The following is a 24000-nucleotide window of genomic DNA, read 5'->3' as shown; positions in this document are numbered from 1 at the left end:
GCGTCGACATCGGGGACCAGTTGACCGTTGCGAAGCTTTCTTGCGCTCTTGTATTTCTCATGACGCTTTTTCTGTTTTTCTCTTCGAAGTTTCTCTTTACGTGCATGTTCACGGTATGGATCGGCCAAAAGTTCCTTTTCGAGAAGAAGAATGAATTTTGACTGAGGATGGTCTTCTGATCCCTCGTCACGTTCATGATGCATTCTGTTGTGCTCTCGTTGCGCTTGGTGACGTTTTCTCCAGTGCTCAGATATTTCATCGCGTTTGTCCTGGAGATGTGTGTTGGCCCTCGCTCTTCTTTCTACATTTCTTTGATTCAGGTATTCTTGCGGTTTGTTTTCTGGCTTGATCCGTTGTAAGTCGTACAATCCCACTGAGAAAAAAAATCACAAAACACACGAGGGAGAACAAAACAATCCACTTCGATGCGCGGCGCATAGTGATACCCCCAGTGTGTATAGGAGTCTTGCCCTTCAGCTTTATTGATTAAAACACAGTTTCCAAAGGCCACAGTCATGCTCATTCTGGTACTCATGATAATATTTTAAGCTGTTAACCAATCCCTGAAGAACATGAAAACACTTGAATACCCTCAATAACTTACAGTGGACTGCAAGTTTAATACTTTCCGCTGCTAACACCATGGCACTGGTTATTCCATTTCATTGATCCTGAACGAAATCATCTGAGCAAATGAAGAATTATAGACATTAAAAGATTTGAACTTCTCGATCACTCCCTTCTCCGCCAGTCTTGCCTATCATTATTATACTCTAAGCTTACACTATGCCATGTTGCTGAGCTTGAGGGGAAACCATTCCAGCCTAGATACTTGCAGAAGCCTAGAAAAGCTGAGATGAGAAGCCGAAACCTTTTGGAAAGCCGAAATAAGAAGCAAGCACAACCTGTAGAAACCCGAGATAAGAAGCCATAAGCTTTACAAAGCCGAGATATGAAGGCAAATTTTTCCAGTTCATATATATATATATATATATATATATATATATATATATATATATATATATATATATATATATATATATATATATATATATATATATATATATATATATATATATATATATATATATATATATATATATATATATATATATATACATATATATGGCATCATGAGCTGGGCTGCTTCAGGGCATCAGTCATTTATTCTGGGTTTCTACGCCTTTCTGGGTAGCTGTTTATGTTAACCCTTTCACTGAGCTAACAAACAATTCACGACACTTAAAGAACAATACAAGACCTTTACAAGCACATACAGGAAAGAAGAAAGAGAATAAATGAGCTTTCCAATGCCTAGCCTACATATTGTTTAGAAATTACTATAGAACAAAACGAAACATATCGAGTCGTTTGTAATTAAGGTTGTGTGCCAAATAGCAGTCAAAGGGTTATATATCTAATTTCTCTCGCTCTCTCACAATATTTCAGGGCTACTGTATTTCTCGGCTAATAAGCTTCAGTGACAGGGCAAATAGATTCTGACTACTGTATGTAGAAGAAAACAGGAAATTAAAAAAAAAAAAAGAAAGAACAAAAATAAAAACAAGAACAACAAGAGTAGGAAGAACAAGAAATGGAGACTTATAAATGAAGAACTAAAGGGAAGGGGGTGAAAATGAAACGGAAAAGGCTGAGAACAAACGTAAGATGAAGGATGACACGGATGTGGAAATTGAGGGGAAGCTTGGGAGCGGCGGCGGAGGATGAGGAGGAGGAGGGGGAGGAGGAATACCAAAGGAATACAAAGGAAAGCCAAACAGCAACATACCTTTTGGTCCTTGCAAGGCTGTTTGGTAGAGGAGGAGGAGGAGGAGGAGGAGGAGGAGGAGGAGGAGGAGGAGGAGGAGGAGTAACATAAAGGAGAAACAAACAGCAACGCACGTGTTTGTCTCTATGTGGCTTTTTTTTTTTACTTTTTTTTATAGATTACATAATGCAGCATACAGTGATATGAAATGGATAGCAAGGGTGAAGGCTCCTCCCCACATATCGTTCTCTCAAGTCATTAGGAAAAATATAGAGATAATGTGAAGTGTGAAGAATTTGCATGGAAATATTGTAGGAAAGAGAGAAGCACTACCACCATCTATCGGTAACTAGCAGCACCTCAGCAAAGCGACATTTCATACCTGAGTAAGCAAGAACGATTTTTAATTGCAATTTGTGATGAAGGCGGATGATATCTCAGTTGTGAATTTAAGTGCAAAAATTTGGCCGATTTCTTTTTAAACGCTACAAGAAGGTGAGAAGAAGAAGAAGAAGAAGAAGAAGAAGAAGAAGAAGAAGAAGAAGAAGAAGAAGAAGAAGAAGAAGAAGAAGAAGAAGAAGAAGAAGAAGAAGAAGAAGAAGAAGAAGAAGAAGAAGAAGAAGAAGAAGAAGAAGAAGAAGAAGAAGAAGAAGAAGAAGAAGAAGAAGAAGAAGAAGAAGAAGAAGAAGAAGAAGAAGAAGAAGAAGAAGAAGAAGAAGAAGAAGAAGAAGAAGAAGAAGAAGAAGAAGAAGAAGAAGAAGAAGAAGAAGAAGAAGAAGAAGAAGAAGAAGAAGAAGAAGAAGAAGAAGAAGAAGAAGAAGAAGAAGAAGAAGAAGAAGAAGAAGAAGAAGAAGAAGAAGAAGAAGAAGAAGAAGAAGAAGAAGAAGAAGAAGAAGAAGAAGAAGAAGAAGAAGAAGAAGAAGAAGAAGAAGAAGAAGAAGAAGAAGAAGAAGAAGAAGAAGAAGAAGAAGAAGAAGAAGAAGAAGAAGAAGAAGAAGAAGAAGAAGAAGAAGAAGAAGAAGAAGAAGGACGAGGAGGAGGAGGAGTAGGAGTATGAAAAGGAGGACGACGAAAACGAAGAAGAAGAAGACGAAGACGAGGAAAAAAGAACAAGAAGAAAACGAAAAGGAGTAGCAGCAGCAGGAAGGAAACTTAGGAAAGAAGCGGACTTACGAAAGAGGAATTTGAGTGGAAGGGTCGTGAGAGGAAAGGAGAGGAGTGAGAACAAAGGTGAGGGGAATGAAATGCAGAATATAAGGAAAGTTTTTAGTTCTGGTTCCAAAAGGTTGTTCCGGGAGTGTGTTGGCAAGCCTCGCCTCTCGTGTAAGAGTGGGAGAGAAGGGCAAGGCGGCGCGGCAGGTCTTCCATCAAGAGCAATAGGAAAAGATGCACGTAACATACCTTGAGTGTATCATGCACTCCACTCCACCCTCTCACTGCTGTGGCTTCTTCTCACCACATAAAATAGTCTTCTACAAAGTTAGATCATTAACCCTTTCATAGCAACATGCAATAATTCACGACAACAAAAGCACTGTACAAGATCTTTAAAGCACCAAAGAAAAAGGAAAATGGATTACAAAAATTGATTTTTAAATTCAAGCAAGAATAATGTTTCGAGTTGACTGTAAGACACAAATAAAAGTCTAAAGTGTTATGATTCTAGGAAAGATGTGCCAAATAGCAGTGAAAGAGTTATTAAAAGATAACAAATAGCAAAAAAGAGATTGAATCTTTAGTAACGGCTTTAGTGCACTTCATTTATTTCTTTTACTTTATTCTCTTTTATTTAATTTTATCTTATCTTATTCGTTATTCATAACCTGCATAATTCAAAAGACACAATAACTTTAACAATTATTGTACTTCCATTTTTACCTTTATTTTCATCTATAATAATTCGACAATGCTCAGAGTAAATTATTTTAAAACCGTCCGTCAGTGTTCCAAGCGTCTTTTAAGTTCCATCTGCACTTCTAATAATCTACAGTGCTAAAAATAAGCTATTCTAAAAGTATTCCATAGTGCTTTAAGTCTTTTAATTTACCTTTTCTCACCTCTAATAACCTACAGTGCTAAAAGGCAGGCATTCTGAATCTGTTTTCCAATCTTTCAATAGTTTTTAACTCAATAACTCGTTTTTCATAAACTACAGCACTACAAGGAAGGTATTCTAAAATGTTCCTCGGTGTTTTAAAAGTCTTTTAACTTTCCTTTTCACTTCTTACAACCTACAATGATAAAAGGAAGGGATTCTAAACCCGTTCCCCAATGTTCTAAGCTTCTTTTAACTTCCCTTCCCACCTCCAATAATGTTCCACAATGCTAAAAGGAAGGTAGTATACAAAAAAGTTGCTCAGTTTTCAGACGTCTCCTCTCCCCCTCGCGACCTTTTCTCCCATTCACTGGCCTGGCTTGCTTTGTGTCCCTCATGCCACTCGCCCTCCAGAGTTCAAGGCTGTGGATGAGGCCGCGTGTCTCTCCTTCAAGGCGGAACTCAGGATATAATAATGATCTTCCTCTCCCTCCACCCTCTCTCTCTCTCATTCTTTCTTTCCCGTTCACTGCTACCTGTCGCTTTCTCTCTCTCTCTCTCTCTCTTCTCTCTCTCTCTCTCTCTCTCTCTCTCTCTCTCTCTCTCTCTCCTCTCTCTCTCTCTCTCTCTTGTTTTGCAGTTTTATATTAGTCTTCAGCATTTTTTCTTTCCTCCTCTCTTTCACTTTCAGCGTTTTTTCTTCCCATTCTTTTTTTCTCTCGTGTCTCTACGTCGCTCCCTGTCTGTTACTCTGGTACATATTTGCCTTTCTCTCTCTCTCTCTCTCTCTCTCTCTCTCTCTCTCTCTCTCTCTCTCTCTCTCTCTCTCTCTCTCTCTCTCTCTGAAACCCCGATGCCTTTGAGAACTTCCATCAACTTACGACAGTTTGCTCAATTGAAAGCGTTCTTTAGACCAACAAAATCGGTAAACATTTCCTTGATTCAATCTATACCTGAGCCTCCCATTACGCGCTTCAAGCTTGACTCGAATGCTGTTGTACACATTTGATCAGGCTTCTAATCTTTACTGTATCAGACTCAACGTTTTCTTTGAAGTGAATCACGTGAAACTTGTCCTTCTTATCATCATTAGGATTTATTATTTACTTATTTTGAGAGTCGTTATTTACTCCGAGATTAGAAGAGATGGGTTTTTACGCATCCCCTTTATTGGTTACTGACTTGATAACTGCATGCTCCCTCCCCCTTCTCTCTCTCTCTCTCTCTCTCTCTCTCTCTCTCTCTCTCTCTCTCTCTCTCTCTCTCTCTCTCTCTCTCTCTCGTGGTATCGCTGCACAAGTCTTTTTACATTTATTCACATTATTATGCTGTCTATCTCAATAAAATAAAACAGTAAGTACCTTTACTCCTTCATCCCTTTCAGTGGTAGTAAAATCTGGAGGTTTCTGCCTATTTTTATTTATTTATTTTATTTTATTTATTTTTTTTTTCTCTTCTGATGATTCGAAGTTTTCATAAGAGGAGTATCAAGACATTTCCGAAACCAATCGTAAATTGGTTTCCATTTTCGACTTTCTGGCTAACTTTTTTCGACGCACGCACGCACGCACACAAATAGCACGCACGCACGCACACAAACAAAACACACACACACAAAAAAAAAATCTATAGAGAATTATACACAAATGTATCTTGATGTGGGGGCGGGGAAATAAGTGGCAAATTAGTGAGTTTTTTTTTCTTTTTCTCTTTTTTGTGGTCCTGACATTCTTCCTTCACGCATTAAAAGTAATTAAACAAATACGTAAACAAATCAATAGATAAACATACATTCATAGACTCATACTTCCATCGCTGTCAATAAACATACTATATACAACAAGCTCACTAAAAAAAACACGAAACGCCATCACAAATCACCACTACAATGAACAAAACAAGTCACAGGACGGGCAGAAGTTACAAGCGCAGCGAATATGAGAAAAACCCCAGCAAGGCACGAGGGAAAGAAAGAAAGAGTGGAGGAATGTCAAAAGTGAAGGTAAGTAAATCATAACAAGACAAAATACCAAACTACACGGAAACTGCCAGTCAGTCCACAAAAAAAAACACACAAAGGAAATGCAAACAGCAACAGACCTCTTGACGAAGGTGTTCGTGGGGCCTTTACCATCTGACATACAGAAAAGTGAGAGAAATACGATGTCATTGAGGAAATAAACAGCGTACCATAGAAAAAAATGATAAACGTGAACGAGAACATGATAGCACACGAAATAGGAAGAGGAGGAGGAGGAGGAGGAGGAGGAGGAGGAGGAGGAGGAGGAGGAGGAGGAGGAGGTGGTGGACAACAACAACAACAACAACAGCAGCAACAGAAGCAGCAGCAGCAGCAACACCAACACCAACACCAACACCAACAAACAACAAGAGTAGGAGAAGGAGAAATTAAATAAGGAGGAGGAGGAGGACGAGGAGGAGGACCAGGAAGAGAATGAGGAGTAGAAAGACTAGAATGAATAGGTAGACAATACAAGAAGAAAAGGGAAATTAATAAAAAAGGAATAGAAACTGAAACCAAAAGCAGAAAGATGAGGACAAGGCGGACGGAAACGAGAACTACAAGGAGGAGAAGGACCAGAAAGAAGAGGAGGTCACGAGTCATTATAACTTAGCTTGGGAAAGGCTCCTGTACAAGAGTTGAAGTAATATTGCACGCCACGCTAGATTATTAGACTGGAAGGGGTGGTGCCGTTAACCGCTGCCTTAAGGTACAAGACGAAGCAGAAGGAGGAGGATGAGGAGGAGGAGGAGGAGGCGATACCCGTGACTTTCTGAGGTTTTCTGCTCGCCTAACTGTGTGTGTGTTGAGCGAGGGATACGAAAGGGTGAAGAGTATGGAGTGGAAAGAATAGATGAGAGAGAGAGAGAGAGAGAGAGAGAGAGAGAGAGAGAGAGAGAGAGAGAGAGAGAGAGAGAGAGAGAGAGAGAGAGAGAGAGAGACAGGAAGGAAGAAAGGAATGACATGGTATGAAATGAGATGGGAAGAAGTGGAAAAAAGAAGAAATGATGAGGGAAGAGACGGAAAGGAAAGGAAAGAAAAAGGAAAAAGCAAAGAAAAGAGGAAATGAGGAAAAAAGAAAGAATATAAGAGTAAGGAAGTAAACAAAAAAATAAAAAAAGAGGAGGGGGAAGAGAGAAAAGTTAAGAAACAAAAAGAAAAAATAGAGTGAAACGAAAAGAAAAAAAAATGAAACAAAAAAGCTAATGCGACGATGTAATGAAAGAAACAGAAAAAAAAGAAAAAAATGCTACGAGACGAAACCAAGGAAAACACAAAAATAGAAAAGAGACAAGCCAAAAAAATAATATAAAACAAAAATAAAGCACTGAAAAGCTTCCAGATCCATCTTCCTTATACAAAACAAAATAAAAAAAAATGCTGATAAAAACACACAAACAGAAAAAAGAAATAAAAACACACAAGCACACTGAAAAAGAGGAAAAGATGTAAAAGACTGACAGACAAACACAGGGAGAGAGAGAGAGAGAGAGAGAGAGAGAGAGAGAGAGAGAGAGAGAGAGAGAGAGAGAGAGAGAGCCAGACAGACAGACAGACGGACAGACAGAAACAGGAAAAAAGAAAAACAAAACACCTGAATATAACAGAATAACCAGCACCATCACAACCTCCACCACCACCACCACCACCATCAAGTTACACAAGCGAGCGAGGAAGCGAGAGTTGCCGTGGGAGTAAGGACCGTGCCTCGCTAACCATTCTCATCTCAAGCCCCACGTCGCTTGTCTCGTCTCTGGAGGGGCCGCGGCGGAGCTAAGCGGCGCTGCTGGAGGCTGAGAGTGAGGGAGTGAGGCGAGGCGAGGAGAATGCATCATTACCCCTCGGGACATGTTGCTCACGGCCTGCCTCTGATGGATGTTGCTTGATAAACGCGGCTGCGGCTCAACTTATCGCTGCTAATGGGAAGTGGCATGCCTTTTTGACGCCGCTTTATGTGTGTGTCTGTGTGTGTGTGTGTGTGTGCGTGTGTGTCTGTGTGTGGATGGGAGAGGTGTGTGTGGGAGGGAGGGAGAGTGTGTGTGTGTGTGTGTGTGTGTGTGTGTGGTGGCGGTGGGTGGATATATGAGTGGTGGGTCTCTCTCTCTCTCTCTCTCTCTCTCTCTCTCTCTCTCTCTCTCTCTCTCTCTCTCTCTCTCTCTCTCTCTCTCTCTCTGCCTGGTGATGGATGAGGAGTCAAATGGACCCCACATGCTGCTCAAGTTAATTCCTTTGCGGTACTTTTCAGTCCTTTCTGTAACAGATGAGCTTGGCATTCTGGAGGAGTGGCAGCAAGTCCTTTTTGTTTTTTCTCCGAGTCGTATAAATTTGGATTTTTTACAGTTTGGTTCAAATAAACGTTTTTAGTGATCGTATTTTCCTCTGGTAATGTTGAACTCAATGTGCTCTTAAGTGATTCGAATAGAACCTTGAGTGTAATTTTGAATGGCAATTATTCTAAACTGTGTAGAAGCTGAAATGCACTAAAAAAATAAAGGCTTTCATTTATCGTATTTTACTGAATGTGTTATCAAGTGTTTATGATACGTATAGAACAGTAAGTGTTATTTTGAATGAAAAGTATTCTTAACTGTGCGGAAGTTGTAATAAACTGAAAATACTTTGATGTTTTTCTCTCTAAACCCGATAAACGTTACGTAAATATCTCGCACAGGCATTGAAAGGCTGTCTCTTAAATCCGTATCAAAAACAGCTTACAAAAAGGAGAGGCATTTACCCAAAGGAAAACGAATGGAAATAACTTTCAATTCTCCGTTTCTTTCGCCCAGGAAATACCGTTCACACCTGCCCGCCCTCCCATCACCTTGTACGCCGCCACTCTCAACCATTTCCACTGTGCATCCGCGCCTCCAACTCCCTCTCCACCACCCTCCCCACCCTCACCATTACTCCTGTTATTGCCACCTGCCCTAGACATCATCATCATCATCATCATCATCCAACCTTCCCTGAACCCCTCACCAGTTCACTCCCCATACTTCCCCCTCTGCATCCCTCACCAAGTCACCCCATCAGCATTTAAATGTCTCCCATACGTCCCTCACCAATTCAGTTCCCTCCACCATTCACAGGCCTCCCTTCCCTTCATCCCTTACCACTCTCCTCTCTCCCTTCCCTCAGTCTTCCCGAGTCATCTCCTTCCCCTCACTCCCCACCATTCCCCTCCCATCACCATTCATCTGCCTCCTTCCCTCACCAATATCCTCCCCCTCACTTGCCTTCACAAGAAATCACCGCTCTCTCTCTCTCTCTCTCTCTCTCTCTCTCTCTCTCTCTCTCTCTCTCTCTCTCTCTCTCTCTCTCTCTCTCTCTTGTGATTTCCATTCTAGCTCATGCCAATTTTTCGGTGGGAGAAGAAGCGTTCTCTCGTAACTCTACTCAGCGCCATGTGAATTTGTTATTGCGGCGCCGTAACTCAGTTTTAATTCCCTTACCTCTGCAGAGTTCACGGCTGGCACCCAAGACACGTGCTTTCAATGGCTTCGTCCCCTCGTTCGTACCTTCTTACTATTTTCAAAGGGAACGGAGATTATTAGTCGAAGTTCTCATTCACCGCTTTTCCTATAATGGTGCAGAATTTTTGTGTAAACTATCACCAGAATCATGAAAATATCCTTAGAAGACTGTAATAACTTCTGAGAGGGCACGAGGTGTTTGAGAATGCGCTGCCAGGCCTCCTCTAGTCATATTCTGTACCTGCCCTACTTCACCTGAACCTTTTCCTAAGTAAGCTAAAATCCACCTTCCATCTTCCTCTGCTTATCCACCCAAACGTTCCTTCTCCCTACACAAATCCGAGTCCTTTTCACCACCCAAGCCCCAAAAGTGCCTACCAGTCCCTTCCACCTTTCAACACGACCTCCCTTTTCAGAAATCCTACCTACCATTCGCCCTTCGCTCTTCGCCTCTCGTGCCCTGCCCCTCTCCTACCCCTCCATAGTACTCCTCCCTCACGCCACACAAATAGAGACTCAGCAGGGGATAAATATATACAAAAAGCCTTACCTGGGAATTTCAAGAGGTCATGCAATCCTCCCAAGGCGCTAAACCCTTTTACGAAGCCTCTGATTTAGCGATAATATAACATTACTTACGTTTATGTCCCCCCATTAGCGTACATCAGCGCCGCCTTTACGTAAATCGAAAGGCCAGACGGCAGGCGGCGGTAATTCAAAGCGGCGGAAAACGTAAGGCGAAGTATTAGTGTTTTAAGATCGATTAAAAGCAAACACAAGGCAAAGAAAATGGTGGGCAGATCAAGGAACTTCGCGGATTAATGGCACGTGAAGGAAAATTTATGGAATGGGCGAATAAATATACTGGCGAAAGTTTACGGGTTTTTGAAAGGAAATTGGAAACATGAAGCCAAACGATAAGACAATGGATAGAGAAATTTGAGTGATGAATAATGGGGCAATGGGAGAGGGAGTGTGCGCTTGTTAACGGTTCGTGCTGGTGTGTGAAGGGAACAGAACCATAAAGAAAAGCACGAATGAGTGAACTTGAAACGTGAAACTATAACAAACTCAAAATTCACAGTCGAATAAGAATTAATTTAAAGACTACCAAGAGAGAGAGAGAGAGAGAGAGAGAGAGAGAGAGAGGGGGAATTTTCGGTAGAGAGAAAGAGCAAACACATGTAAAAAGAAAGAGAAACAGAAAATCAACGAAAAATTAGGATGCTAAGCAAAAGAAAAAATAAAACCTTACTAACAATTTAAATTTAATCGAGAAAAAAAAAAAAAGAGAGAGAGAGAGAGAGAGAGAGAGAGAGAGAGTCACAAGTCACCCCTGCACCAGAAACACTTACACTAGCTTGTAATTTTCCGCCAGGTGGAGGTGAGGGCGGCGCGGGAACCATCAAGCCGTAGGAGGGGAGGCGAAAGGCTCGGGATGGAGTGTCCTTGAGGGCCATTCAGAATACTTAGATGTCCTTGTCTCTCCTTTATTTGTTTTGATTTGTTTGTCTATCTTTGTACGTTGTATTCTGCATTTCTCTCTCTCTCTCTCTCTCTCTCTCTCTCTCTCTCTCTCTCTCTCTCTCTCTCTCTCTCTCTCTCTAATTATATTTCTGTCGTCGTTTAAATCTTTCTGTCAATTTTTGTCCGTCAGTCCGGCACGCACGCACGCACGCTCTCTCTCTCTCTCTCTCTCTCTCTCTCTCTCTCTCTCTCTCTCTCTCTCTCTCTCTCTCTCTCTCTCCTGTACCCTTTATCTTCCTTTCCACCGGACTATCTATCTTTATACCCTCCAATCTTTCTCTCTCCCACCACCTCTCTCTCTCTCTCTCTCTCTCTCTCTCTCTCTCTCTCTCTCTCTCTCTCTGGACACCGGACTCACCTGGAAATCAAGGCCGTGGTCATTGCCGGCTGTCAATCACCTGCCTTTGCCCAGAGTGGGAAGCTGGACGTGAAATTTGCAGCAGCTATCGTAAACTTTCTTCATCTCGGGAGACCAACTTTTGCGAGTGCTCTGAGGCAACTCATTCCTAGAGAGAGAGAGGGAGAGGGGGTGGATTGGGGCAGGGGTAGGGTGAGGGAGAGGGATGGAGAGTGGACAGGAAGAGATAAAGATATAAAGATGAAAAGAAGCCCAAGGGAAGAAAATATTGCGAAAGACAGACTGACACGCTAGAGAGAGAGAGAGAGAGAGAGAGAGAGAGAGAGAGAGAGAGAGAGAGAGAGAGAGAGAGAGAGATAATGTGTGTGTGTGTGTGTGTGTGTGTGTGTGTGTGTGTGTGTGTGTGTGTGTGTGTGTGTGTGTGTGTGTGTGTGTGTGTGTGTGTGTGTGTGACAAACAGACAAAGACTGACAAAGATAAAAACGATGACAAACACCCACTCACCTACATAACTCTCCCTCCCCACCCATCCACCCACCCATCCACCCACCAACACACACACCCACCCACACACACCCACCCACACACCCACACACACACACACACACACACACACACACACACACACAAATAAAACTTGGTACAACTAGAGGAGAAAGAATAACAAGAAGGCAGGAAGTTTAAAATGTACGAATCAATTGGAAACAAGAAAGGAAAGCTAACTACGGACCAGGCGACCTGACAGATGGCGTCGTAAATTTGTGCCGGAGAGTCTTTCATTATCATTCAGTCGCGACAAGTTACTCGGGAGGCTTAGGGAGGGAAAGTTACTGCAATAGACTCCTCGACTCGGCGCATCAGGCTGTGGGAGGCGTTGCTGAAGTATTCTTTGAAATGATATTCTGAAACATGTCTGCCGCATCTCCACTATTTTCAAAAGGTTCTAGTTGAAGTGACATTGGTTTTCAAAGGTGTTAGTACAGTTCTAGTGACAGATGGACAAGGTTTCTGCATTACCAACAGGAGAAACACTATTGATAACAGGACTAATCATCTTTTGGCTTTTGAAAATAGGCGTGGTGAGAGGGAACAAGGAGTTTCTAAATATGGGTCAATGATAGGCGGTAAGAGAGCGAAGTGTACCTGTCTCCTTTTGTAATTTGTTTTTGTATTTTTTTTATGTTGTTTCAGTTTGTTATCTATGTACATTCTTGTTTCTTTCACTCCAGTACCTTTGTTATCCCATCCACGGTCAGAACATGAAAGTATATTTCAATCATCTACCACTGTATTAGAGAACCAATTTCTTCCCATCTCTTGAAGCTAACGTTATCTAGCTTATCTAACTCTCTAGCTTAGTAAAATACATAAACTTACAGCATTTCACTCATCAAATAATTCAGAAATCTCAAACAATTCAGTAGTCTGGTTGCCCTAAAAAATCTAGGCGTGCGTGGCTGAGTGCTAAGGGACTGAAACCACTGTGAGTAATCTCTGCCTGCCCCACTCAAGCCCACGCATTTTTGGAGCCGCCACCTTGCATCCGTATTGTGTGGGACACCCAACAAAGGGAATCTTCGGCAGAGAATCATGGTACAGAGGATCCTACAAAGAGGCGCGTTGGGTTAGGTGTGAGGTCATTTTTACCCTTGATTTAATGAATGGTGGTGGAAAGATATAGGGTGTTTGGGGGATTGTGTGTGTGTGTGTGTGTGTGTGTGTGTGTGTGTGTGTGTGTGTGTGTGTGTGTGTGTTTTGTATGTTTCTATTGTTTTATTGCGTCTAGTGTGTTTAGTGTACGAATAATATGTTGGACCATGCTAGTTGCTAGAATTATGTTGTGTTGTGTGTTGTGGGTAATAAAATATATAAAAAGTGAAAAGAAATTAAAAATATAGTTTCTCCCTCTGAGTTATGGAGAGGCGGCGTGGGAGATAAAGGGGCGTGTTGGGTTGGGGGGTGCAGGACATTTTTTACCTGACTTTTACCCTCCCAAACTTTTTCCCCTTCTGGATGTTTTTCCTGTGATTTATTTCATCCCTTGCATCTTTTCCTCACCATTTTTATCTTTGACTTATTCTTCTCTCTGGTATTCATGTAACCATTAACCTAACCTCACCTAATCTAACCTAACTTAACCTAACCTAACTTAACCTAACCTAACTTTGTGTATCCCAACGTAACCTAATATAACCTAACCTCACCTAATCTAACGCAACCTCACCTCACCTAGAATCACAACGTACCTCAATAACCTAACATAACTTGCCTCAATCTTACCTAACCTAGCCTGACATGATCTAACCTAACCCAATCTAAACTCACTTCACCTTACCTAACCTAATCTTACCTAACCTGACCTAAGCTAACTTTAACTTAACACCTAACCTAACCTTACATGTCCTAACAACACAACAAAACAACGATTCCGGTCACTGCCTCGTGCTCTTAAAATTGTGCTATCACTATTCAGCAGCAAGACGTTTGAAGAGGAAAATACCAATAGAAGGAAAAAAAAAAAAAACGTCAGGAGGAAAATGTCAGAAGTGAAAATGTTCCGGGATGAAAGAGGAAAGGTCCAGGCTAGGTTGGGCTAGACTGGGCTGGAGTGACTTGGGCTACATTGCGTTGGATCGATTTGGGCTAGATTGAGCTAGAGTAGGTTTTCCTAAATCAGACAGCCTCGACTTAGGGTAGATTGGGCTATTTTGGATTGGGCTAAACTGATCTGGGTTTTACTATATTGGGCTAAAGTGAGCCTTCAGAAAATAAGTGAAACTACAAGAAGCCGTCAGGCCAACACATGGAAGTCCCTGTTGGGCTGGATTGGGCTATATTGGGCTGGCTACGTTTGAGTTAGATTGGACTGGCTTGTGGTACTGCTCCGCCACAAGACAAGACCAGCAGAGAGAGAAATTAATCTAAGTTGTGTTTGTGTTGGTCCCGAGAGTCCCCGCGTCCCCCGAGCAGGCCCATCCCGGTGTTTTGATCTTTGTGTCTCCCTTTCTTTCCATCCTTCCTTCCTTCCTCTGGCCGTTTTTCGATATTGTCTTGTCTCCCTTGTCTTCCCTTCTTTGTTCCTCTCCTTCCCCCCTCCTTCTTTCTTTCCGGTAGTCATCTCCCATACTGTCTCTTTTTTGTTATATTCTTCCTTCTTTCCATTCTTTCTTCTTTCAATTACATTTTTTCCTTCTTTTCTTTCATTCTTTCTTTCTACTGTTTTATTCCTTTTCTACTATCCTGCATCTCTACTACTACTACTACTACTACTACTACTACTACTACTACTACTACTACTACTACTAATGCTACTACTACTAGTACTACTACCACCACCACCACCACCACCACGACAACAACAACAACAACAACAACAACAACAACAACAACAACAACAACAACAACAACAACAACAACAACAACCACAACTACTAATTTCCTTCCCTACCAACGTAACATCCATCTATCCACCAACCCATCACTCCTCCCTTACAGTCCCTTTCCATCCATTTCAAACCGTTTCCAATCCCTCTTCCTCCTGCCCCCGTGCCTCTAGACGCTCCCTGGGGACGCCACAGACTGTCTGGTGGGAGGGGTATAATCTGCTTAAAGGGAGGACCTCAGAAGTGTCCCCTGCCTTGCTACGTAACATCAAAAAAGTATCACGTGGAAATTGACGAAAAATATGACTAGAATCTCGTCACCTGTATTGGATAAAGAGAGACGAGGAAAGGAAAGGAGAGGAGAGGAAAGTAAGCGAAGTAGAAAAAAGGTTAAGATAGAAGATAATGAGAAGAGGACAGAAGATAAAATCAAGAGAGGAAAGGAGAGGACAGGAGAGAATGAGAGGTGGACATAAGAAAAGATAGAGAAGAAAGGAGACAGCAAAAAAATAACACGACAAGAAAAAGTAGGGGAAAAAGGATGGGACAAGATAAGAGGTGGACAGGAGAAGACAAGATGAAGAGAGGACAGGAGAGAGCAGAAAAAGAGATGATAAAAAAAATCAGAGGAGAGGAAAGGACAGGACAGAATGAAGAGAGAAAAGGACAAGAAATATAATGAAAGAGAAGAGTACAGGACAGAATGAGAGGTGGACAGGATGATAAAAAGTAGAGAGAAAATGAAAGAAGAGAAGAGTACAAGATGGAGGTGAAGGAGGGGTAGAAGATGAAAGAGACAGAGATGGTGGTGAAAGAGAAAGAGGAGGTAAAAGGAGGAGGAGGAGGAGGAGGAGGAGGAGGAGGAGGAGGAGGAGGAGGAGGAGGAGGAGAAGGATATGAAGTGTTGGGGAGAGAGAGAGAGAGAGAGAGAGAGAGAGAGAGAGAGAGAGAGAGAGAGAGAGAGAGAGAGAGAGAGAGAGAGAGAGAGAGAGAGAGAGAGAGAGAGAGAGAGAGAGAGAGAGAGAGAGAGAAAAAAAAAAAAATAGAAAAACAAAAACAAAAAATAAAGACTGACAAAGATACACACACAGTAACACACAGACAAACAGACAGACAGAGAAATAGAGAGACAGACAGATAGACAGACAGACAGACAGACAGACAGACAGACGGTCACACGGAGAATATTGGACCAGCAGGATTGAGAGGAAGGCAAGTGCTGAGCTGGACTTTAATACAACTTCACCTCAATCTTTAAAACGCCATTGTGTCACCCGCCCTTCCCCCTCTCCCACCCTCTCCCCCTCTCTCCTTCAGCATCCCCCCTCAAACACCCTCTCTCACTTCTCAACTTCTCCTCTTCCTTCTCCTCTTCTTTCTTTTTCATTTGACACTCTCCTTCCATCTCCACTCCTCGACTCTCTTCGTACCCTCCCTACCTCATTCTTTACCCCTTAACACACCCACTCTCACATCAACTTGAATTCTCCCTACTCTTCCTCCTCCTCCTCCTCCTCTTCCTCTTCTTCCTTTTACTTCTAGTTCTCCGAAAAAATCTGAAGTCACTATCCGGTTACAATACATGGGTGAAATTATCAAGCTTTATATTACACCTTTCTCTCTCTCTCTCTCTCTCTCTCTCTCTCTCTCTCTCTCTCTCTCTCTCTCTCTCTCTCTCTCTCTGAAAATATTCTTGTGATCGCTTCTGGATGAAAAAATCAATAAACTGAGCAATTTTCTATACAGTTGAAGCTTAAAAATACCCACCTCTCAGAAATAAGAAAATAGGAATTCACAACACTCTCCAAAAGGCTGACAAAAAATAATTGGCTCGCAAAAGATGTCTAGCATGTGTTGGTTGTAAAACGAGAATCTAATTAGGAAGCAGCGAGGATTACAAAGCCATTGATGACAAGGGGAGGAGGAGGAGGAGGAGGAGGAGGAGGAGGAGGAGGAGGAGGAGGAGGAGGAGATCTTCATGGTAAAGTGGACGTGTCATTCGAGAGATGTTTACAAGCACCGCAGTTCGAAATTTTTTTATCGTTTTCTTTTCCTTTATTTTCTTCTCTCTCTCTCTCTCTCTCTCTCTCTCTCTCTCTCTCTCTCTCTCTCTCTCTCTCTCTCTCTCTCTCTCTTACTTCTCGTGTGCTGCAGACATCTCCCCCCACACATACAAACACAAACGTTTACGGACAACAAACCGAATACAGTTATAGATTGCGATTATAGACACAGCTCCACTATATAACGATGCGCATTATTACACATTCGCTAGTTGTAGTGCAAGAACATTATATTAATCCGCAACAAACTATAACAACTATTAACCTACACACACACACACACACACACAGTTACAGTCGCCTTCAGAAACCGAGTAACTTGTCAAACTTCCACCTTGTTTCATGTTTTCCACAATCTTTACTTCTCTTCCTGACAGACTCCTTGCAAAACTAGACACCTAAAGGATTACAAGCAGATCAGAGGCTTAAGACGGACGGGAAACTCAAAATGCTGTGGTAATTAGTGCATGTTAATCCACTATTAACGTTTTTACTGCTGTGGTTTTCCTTTAACATTCTGAGCACATGAGGCGAGAGAGAGAGAGAGAGAGAGAGAGAGAGAGAGAGAGAGAGAGAGAGAGAGAGAGAGAGAGAGAGAGAGAGAGAGAGAGAGAGAGAGAGAAATAAGAGGTTAATTTTGTCTGTTCTAGGCTACAGTACTATTTAGGAGACTGTAGTATAAAGATAAATGTCTACAAAGTGATATAAAAGAAAGGGTTAATCATGACACAGCACACGAAGCGAGGTGAAATATGTGGCTGTCCTGGAAACCTGCCACCTGCCGCGCCATCCCGCGTCCTGCAGGGCTTTGAGACGCGGACGTGAAAGAAAAATAGATGATAACAGAAAAGTAAAGACGGTGACAATATGGCCATTAGCTCCCCTGACAAGCTGTGAGTGCTGCGGAAGGCGCGGCTGGGGGGATTAACAGCCTGTGGGTAACTGAGGAGCTGGGGGGTGAGGAGCGGCGCCGCGTGAAGCGAGAGCCGCAGGGGTTCAGGCGCCGCACCCGCCCGGCTTATTCAAATCCGCAGACAATTCTTTGAGTTGAATTGCAGCGTCATTCTAATGCAGAGTCTCGTTTAAATACTGTTGAGTGATTTTATGCAGATCCTCAGAAACACTATACAGGGATTACCACCGACTGTGTGTGTGTGTGTGTGTGTGTGTGTGTGTGTGTGTGTGTGTGTGTGTGTGTGTGTGTGTGTGTGTGTGTGTGTGTGGGTGTGGGTGGGTGAGTGATAGGTGGTTTTATGTGAGTGTTTGCTTCTAATTCTTTTTCCTCCCTCGTGTCTGCAGGAGCGGTGTGCGGGGAGCTGGGGCAGCGCACCCCTGGGGGCGGCGTAGTGACCCACGTCTACGTGTCGCTCGGGGAGCTGCCGGCGGTGTTGGTGGCCGCCTCGCTGCTGCTTGACCTGGTGCTGCTGCCTGCCCTCGGTAGGTCCCACACCTGTGCTGCACGCCAACTCTTGCGTGAGCGTCACATGCTGCTCGTCCTAATGCTAAATGAAACTTTCCTTCCGCAGCGGCGCGGGGTGGCAGTGAGTACGTGGCGGCGGCGGCAAACTTCTCTGTGCGGGACGCCCTGGGAGGCCTGGCGCTGCCTCGACCCCTGCGGGACTCTGATTACCTGGCGCCGCAGCCTGACCTGCTGGCGGCGGCACTGGCACTGGTGGCCACCATGACTGCCGTGCTGGGCACCAAGGTGAGGCGGCGAGGCACCAAGACGTGGCACGGTAAACACTTCTGTGCTACACGTGACCCTCCTGTTCATTATACTCTGTCCACAGGTGGCGTGTCGGGCAGGTGTGGTGGGCGTGGCAGCGTCACTCGCAGCGCTGGTGACGGCTGCCGTGACGGCCTTGGTGGGCGCTGACCCGCGGCACTGGACGGGAGTACAGGGCTTCCTGCCCCGCGGCCTGCACGGGGTGAGCATCCGCGTGTGTAGCTTTAAATACTCACGACTTTTATGGTGACTTTTGAGAGAATGAACAAAGGCCTTTGTCTACTCCAGGGACACTTTCCCTCCCCAGGTGGTGAGCGGCGCAGCGGTGCTGAGCGTGGGCATGGGGGGCGCCCACCTGGCGGGGCTGATGGCGGGGGAGTGCAATCGCTACCAGTGTTCAGCTCAGCGCGTAGGAGTGGCCGTGGGCGTGCTTGCCTTCCTGGTGCTGCTGCCTACGGCCCTCTCCGCCACCCTGGCTTCCCCCGCCCTCGCGCCCTCCGCCACCTTCATCCACCTTTTCCCGGGAGCTTCCTTGATAGGTGTGAAGGTTCTCGTGGGCGTGGGCAGCGTGGCCGGCCTGTGGGCGGGCATGGTGGGCGCGCTGCTGGCGGGCTCCCGCCTAGCCTACGGCCTGGGCCGAGACGGCCTCGCGCCCGCGATGCTAGAGAGAATCTCGCCCTTCACCGCCACTCCCTGGACCGCCATCCTCTGCTGTGGCGGCGGCGCCACCCTCGCTGCCATGCTCTGTTCCTCATGGCTACTGCGCCACGCGGCGGGCGCCGGTGGCCTCAGCGCGGGCGTTGCCGGGGCAGCAGCTCTCCTAGCTCGTAGATTTCGGCCAGAGGCGCCACGCAGACCGCCAGAGGCCCCGACGTGGACCCCCTCCGCTGTGCCCTCCCGCAGCTGCCACAACTTTGACGAGCTGACGGAGGCGCCTCCCGCCATCCTGGACGAGGACGCGCCGCGCCAGGTGGCCGTGGAGTGGCGGGGCGGCGTGTGGTCCTCGGCGCTAGACCCGCCCATCCCGCCCACGTGGCTGTCGTGGCGAACTTCTCGGTTCCTGATGGTGACTTTCATGGTGGACTGTGTGGTGGGGGCGGGTGTGGTGCGGGGTGCGAAAGAGCTGGGCCTTGGGGTGTGGGCGTGGGCGGGTGTCGTGCTGTGTGTGGGCGGCTGTGTGGTGTGCGGGGTGGGGTTGTGGCTTCAGCCAAGAAACCCTTCCCCGAGACGGGACCAGCGGGACACCACGCCCTTCCTACCTCTGCTCGCCCTGCTGGCCAACCTGCTTCTGCTGCTGCACCTACCGGGCCCCGCCCTGGCCGCTGCGGGCGGCGTGTGGGCCACCGCGGCAGCCACGTGGCTGGTGAAGGGCCGAACCAGTAGCACCGAGGCTGTACTACGGAGGGCCCTTCTGACCCACAGCGGACATGCGTGCGCTGCGGACCTGCTGTAAATCCGCCACAGCAGGGCCTGCCACGTGCTGGGCTGCCACCACATGGCTGGTGGCGCGGCGGAAACACCGCGAAAAACTGGCTTCCAGGCCACACCGGCGTGCCCCAGAGTGGAGCACTCTAGCCAGCATCATGAACTGACCACGGTGACGCTGAGCGTGTGGCTAAATATCATAGATTGTCTGTGCTGTGTGTACATAGGAATGAAGGTGTTTGTACTGGCACCGTGTTTTGTTACTCCCTCAAGGCGCCGCCATGAATGCATGGACAAAAACTTGAGGCATAATACTGTACCAAGGGACGACCTCAACACTCCGGAAAGTTACGACATGCCCTACTGTGTCACCGAGAGAGAGAGAGAGAGAGAGAGAGAGAGAGAGAGAGAGAGAGAGAGAGAGAGAGAGAGAGAGAGAGAGAGAGAGAGAGAGAGAGAGAAACTGATATGTGCTCCACGTAGTGTGACAGATAAATCAGTCAGTATGTTTCCATAATCAATTGTCTTCATAAACTACATATGAACAACAATGACTTGTGTGTGTGTGTGTGTGTGTGTGTGTGTGTGTGTGTGTGTGTGTGTGTGTGTGTGTGTGTGTGTGTGTGTGTGTGTGTGTGTCCGTGAACCTGTGTCGCAACCACATAAAAGGACCAGGAGAGAAAAGGACGACATGAATGAAGGGACAAAACTTAAAATTAAAAAAGTCACCGTGAAAAGACGAGGGGAAGGAGACCACGCACACACACACACACACACACACACACACACACACACACACACACACACACACACACACACACACACACACACACATACACACACACACACAATCCCTCCCTCCTTACACCAGTTATAATCCAATATGAAACCGTGCAAACTTGAGTGATTATCCTGCGACCATTATAACTTTCTCCCAACCTAGCTCGACCTTCTATTCACTCCGTACAACGCAAAGAGACGAAGAGAGGACGCAGGAGAAAATCAGGGAGAAATAGGAGAGAAGGTAAGAATAGGAGTGGTAAGAATAGCAGAGGAAAGAATAAAAGAAGGTTGGAATAGGAAAGAAGGTAAGAACAGAAGGCAGGGAAGATGAGAAAAACGACGAAGAAAAATTTCCTGAAGGTGAAGAAAAAGGAAAAGGAGACAAAACGAAGGCAGAGAATTAGAGAACAGGAAAGGAAAATGAAAGAGAAATGAAGAGAAGTGAAGGGCAATCAAACAAAAAAACAGGTGAACATTAAAAGAAAAGACAGTACACATGAGAGAGAGAGAGAGAGAGAGAGAGAGAGAGAGAGAGAGAGAGAGAGAGAGAGAGAGAGAGAGAGAGAGAGAGAGAGAGAGAGAGAGAGAGAGAGAGAGAGAGAGAGAGAGAGAGAGAGAGAGAGAGAGAGAGAGAGAGAGCTTCGACCTACATCAAGATTTGTGAAGCAGGAGAAGGTAAAGCTGGAAAGTAAAACACGGAAAAAGAAAATATATGAAAAGACTTGCTCTGAGGACGGAGGACGGGCAGGGAGTGGTGGTGGTGGTGGTGGTGGTGGTAGTGGTGGTGGAGACTCAGAGGAGCAACACGAGAAGAGGAACACATAAGAATATATATCAAGAGCAAACAAGAGAGGACATGTTTTTAACGGAGGTATCTGCTGAACTGGTAAACAACGTGCTGGAGAACAGAGTAGAGTAGTGCCAGGATCTCTCTCTCTCTCTCTCTCTCTCTCTCTCTCTCTCTCTCTCTCTCTCTCTCTCTCTCTCTCTCTCTCTCTCTCTCTCTCTCTCTCTCTCTCTCTCTCTCTCTCTCTCTCTCTCTCTCTCTCTCTCTCTCTCTCTCTCTCTCTCTCTCTCTCTCTCTCTCTCTCTCTCTCTCTCTCTCTCTCTCTCTCTCTCTCTCTCTCTCTCTGGGACATACTGTACCTTGCATGAAAACAACAACAAAAATCTTAACGCACTGAATCACTGTATAACCACACAGTACAAACAGAAACCAGAGGAAGATGCAAAAAATATACACAAATCCTGGTACATTCAGCGGCGGAGGGAAAGATAACTAGAAACGATAAACAGCTGCTGTCATAACACGTCTCATAGAAAAAGGGGAATCACAATACCAACAAAAACCAAATTTCTGGAAAACACTGATCTAAAGGTGAACTGATCGCGTCTATATCTCTCCCCAGCTAATCCCTGAAGCCGTGAGCCCCTCCCAGTGGTCTGCAGCTCTAACCGCTACAATACAAGGTTTACTGAAAAATTGCGTTATACTTTTCTCCTTTTTTATTGTCTGCCATTATCACGTGTTACTGGCGCGCTAGTCACCCGAAATACTGCTTCAAGATTATTTCAACAAGAAGATTTGGGATTTTAAAGCTTCAATCACAGGAGGAGGAGGAGGAAAAATGTTGGGGTGTAAGAATTGTACTATTGCCTTATCTTTTATATTTTTCCTTGCCTTCCCTTCTCATTTCTCTCCTTCAGTTAAGAGAGGAACTGAGCAACAGATATCCGCCCTGTATATGGAAGACGAGGAGGAGGAGGAGAAGCATTACGAGAATCACAAACAAAGCACAAACAGTAACTGACCTGCTGGCCCCCACGAGGACGTTTGTGGTCTTCTACACTATCGAATATAAAGGAAGAGACACAGGATAGCAAAGACGAAGGCTTCTCCCCATCTAACGCTCCCTCCAGCAGTACCTGGCATGAAATGAAAAAAAAAAAAAATCATCATGGAAAAGCTGCATGGAAATTTTTATAGGAATGATAAAAACGTGAAAATCTTGAAATAGAAAGGCTCGCCAGAGCTGGACAGGCGAGGGGAACTTAATTCCCGTTTACCGAGGACGCGGGGATACCACAGGCACCTCACCGGATTTTCCTGCTGCAACTTCCTGTGCATGTGTTTGTTTGTTTTTTTTATATATGAGGGGCACCTGCGAACGGCAACAAAAAAGAACAACTAATAAGGCCCACCGAGAGTATCAGTCCCAAAAGACACTACCACTACATAACAATAAAACTACTATAACTATTGACTACAGAGACGAATTCAGTCGTGAAGAGAACAGACAATACTTTAGATGTCGAGGTATTTGTCTAATCAGTTCTTGAAAGCAATGGTCGATTCGCTCTCGTCGAGACTGGATGGCAGGAATTCCAAGTGTTAACGATCTGAGTAAAAAAGAATGTTTTATTACGTTTGTCAAGAATCTTTTCCCAATTATTTTAGAAACGTCAGTCTTCTTGTTTTGTTGGAGTAATTGCCTCGCATTCTCCGTTGTTTCGCTGAACAGATCTACGAGTAATTCCTTTAGTCTTTCCTCATATGGCATGTCTGTTGGCCTAGGAATCATCTTTGTAATTCTCCGTTGCACTCTCTCCACCTTTTCCACTTCTGTAGAATATATAATATGAAAGACCAAAACTGCACGTACCGTAGTATGCGAGATGGTGTATGACTACAGAATCATAGCATTAATATTGTGTTTCCTGACTTGTTTTCGAAACCTCGTCCTATGAAGCCAACTGGTTTATATTAACAGTTTTAGATATCTCTAAGCACTGTTTGCTAGGCTTTAAATCATTAGAGATTATGATATTGAGATTCTTCTCTTTATCTTCTGCTGAAAGTTGTTGTCCAATCATTAAGTAATGAGCTTTGCCACTCTTGCTTCCGACGTGCAAGTCTTTACATTTGCCGACGTTGAATTTCAGTTGTCATCTGCTGGCCTAGTGAGTTAGTTTGTTTACGACTAGATCTAACTGCAAGGTTTCTGTCCGTCGTTGAAATTACTCTGGTTGCAATTTATATATCGTCAGAAAGTTTTGATACACTTCAGTTTAGTCAGTCATCGGTGTCATTCAAATATATCATAAAAAAGAAGGAGGAGTAATATATAAAGGAATATACAAAGAAAGTCCAACCAGCAGCAGGGAGAGAAGGAGGAGGAGGAGGAGGAGGAGGAGGAGGATGATAATGATGACGGCGAAGATAAGAATGACGAGCAAAACGGACAACGATAACTAAAAAGCAGGCAAGAATGAAATCGGAAAAACATGAGATTTAATGTAACGGAGAGAAAAGAAACAACACGAATGAAGGAAACCCAGAGAACAACCTTGAACTTCAAAGATCCAAACAAAACAAGAAAACAAAAATATGAACAATCACCTGAAAATTAAAATGAAAAAAAAAGATGCAGGATAC

General features: G+C 44.4%; 2 protein-coding genes across 2 annotated transcripts in view; both read left to right on the top strand.

Annotated features, from left to right (window-relative positions):
* Window positions 1-20029, top strand: part of LOC135091471 (high affinity cationic amino acid transporter 1-like) — a 94746-nt gene extending 74717 nt beyond the window's left edge. The window contains exons 3-6 of the mRNA XM_063989130.1: window positions 17930-18067; window positions 18157-18335; window positions 18421-18558; window positions 18664-20029. Of these exons, the coding sequence (XP_063845200.1) occupies window positions 18312-18335; window positions 18421-18558; window positions 18664-19809 (1308 nt within the window). The 5' untranslated portion in view covers window positions 17930-18067; window positions 18157-18311 and the 3' untranslated portion in view covers window positions 19810-20029. The remainder of the gene's footprint in view (window positions 1-17929; window positions 18068-18156; window positions 18336-18420; window positions 18559-18663) is intronic.
* Window positions 1-24000, top strand: part of LOC135091219 (uncharacterized protein DDB_G0271670-like) — a 67148-nt gene that overhangs the window by 11577 nt on the left and 31571 nt on the right. The gene's annotated exons all lie outside the window — the stretch shown is intronic.

The sequence above is a fragment of the Scylla paramamosain genome, chromosome 37 (genome assembly GCF_035594125.1).
Source record: "Scylla paramamosain isolate STU-SP2022 chromosome 37, ASM3559412v1, whole genome shotgun sequence".
In the NCBI taxonomy this organism is placed as follows: domain Eukaryota; kingdom Metazoa; phylum Arthropoda; class Malacostraca; order Decapoda; family Portunidae; genus Scylla; species Scylla paramamosain.
The sequence above is the reverse complement of the archived record's forward strand: the minus strand, read 5'-3'. Positions and strand labels throughout refer to the sequence as shown.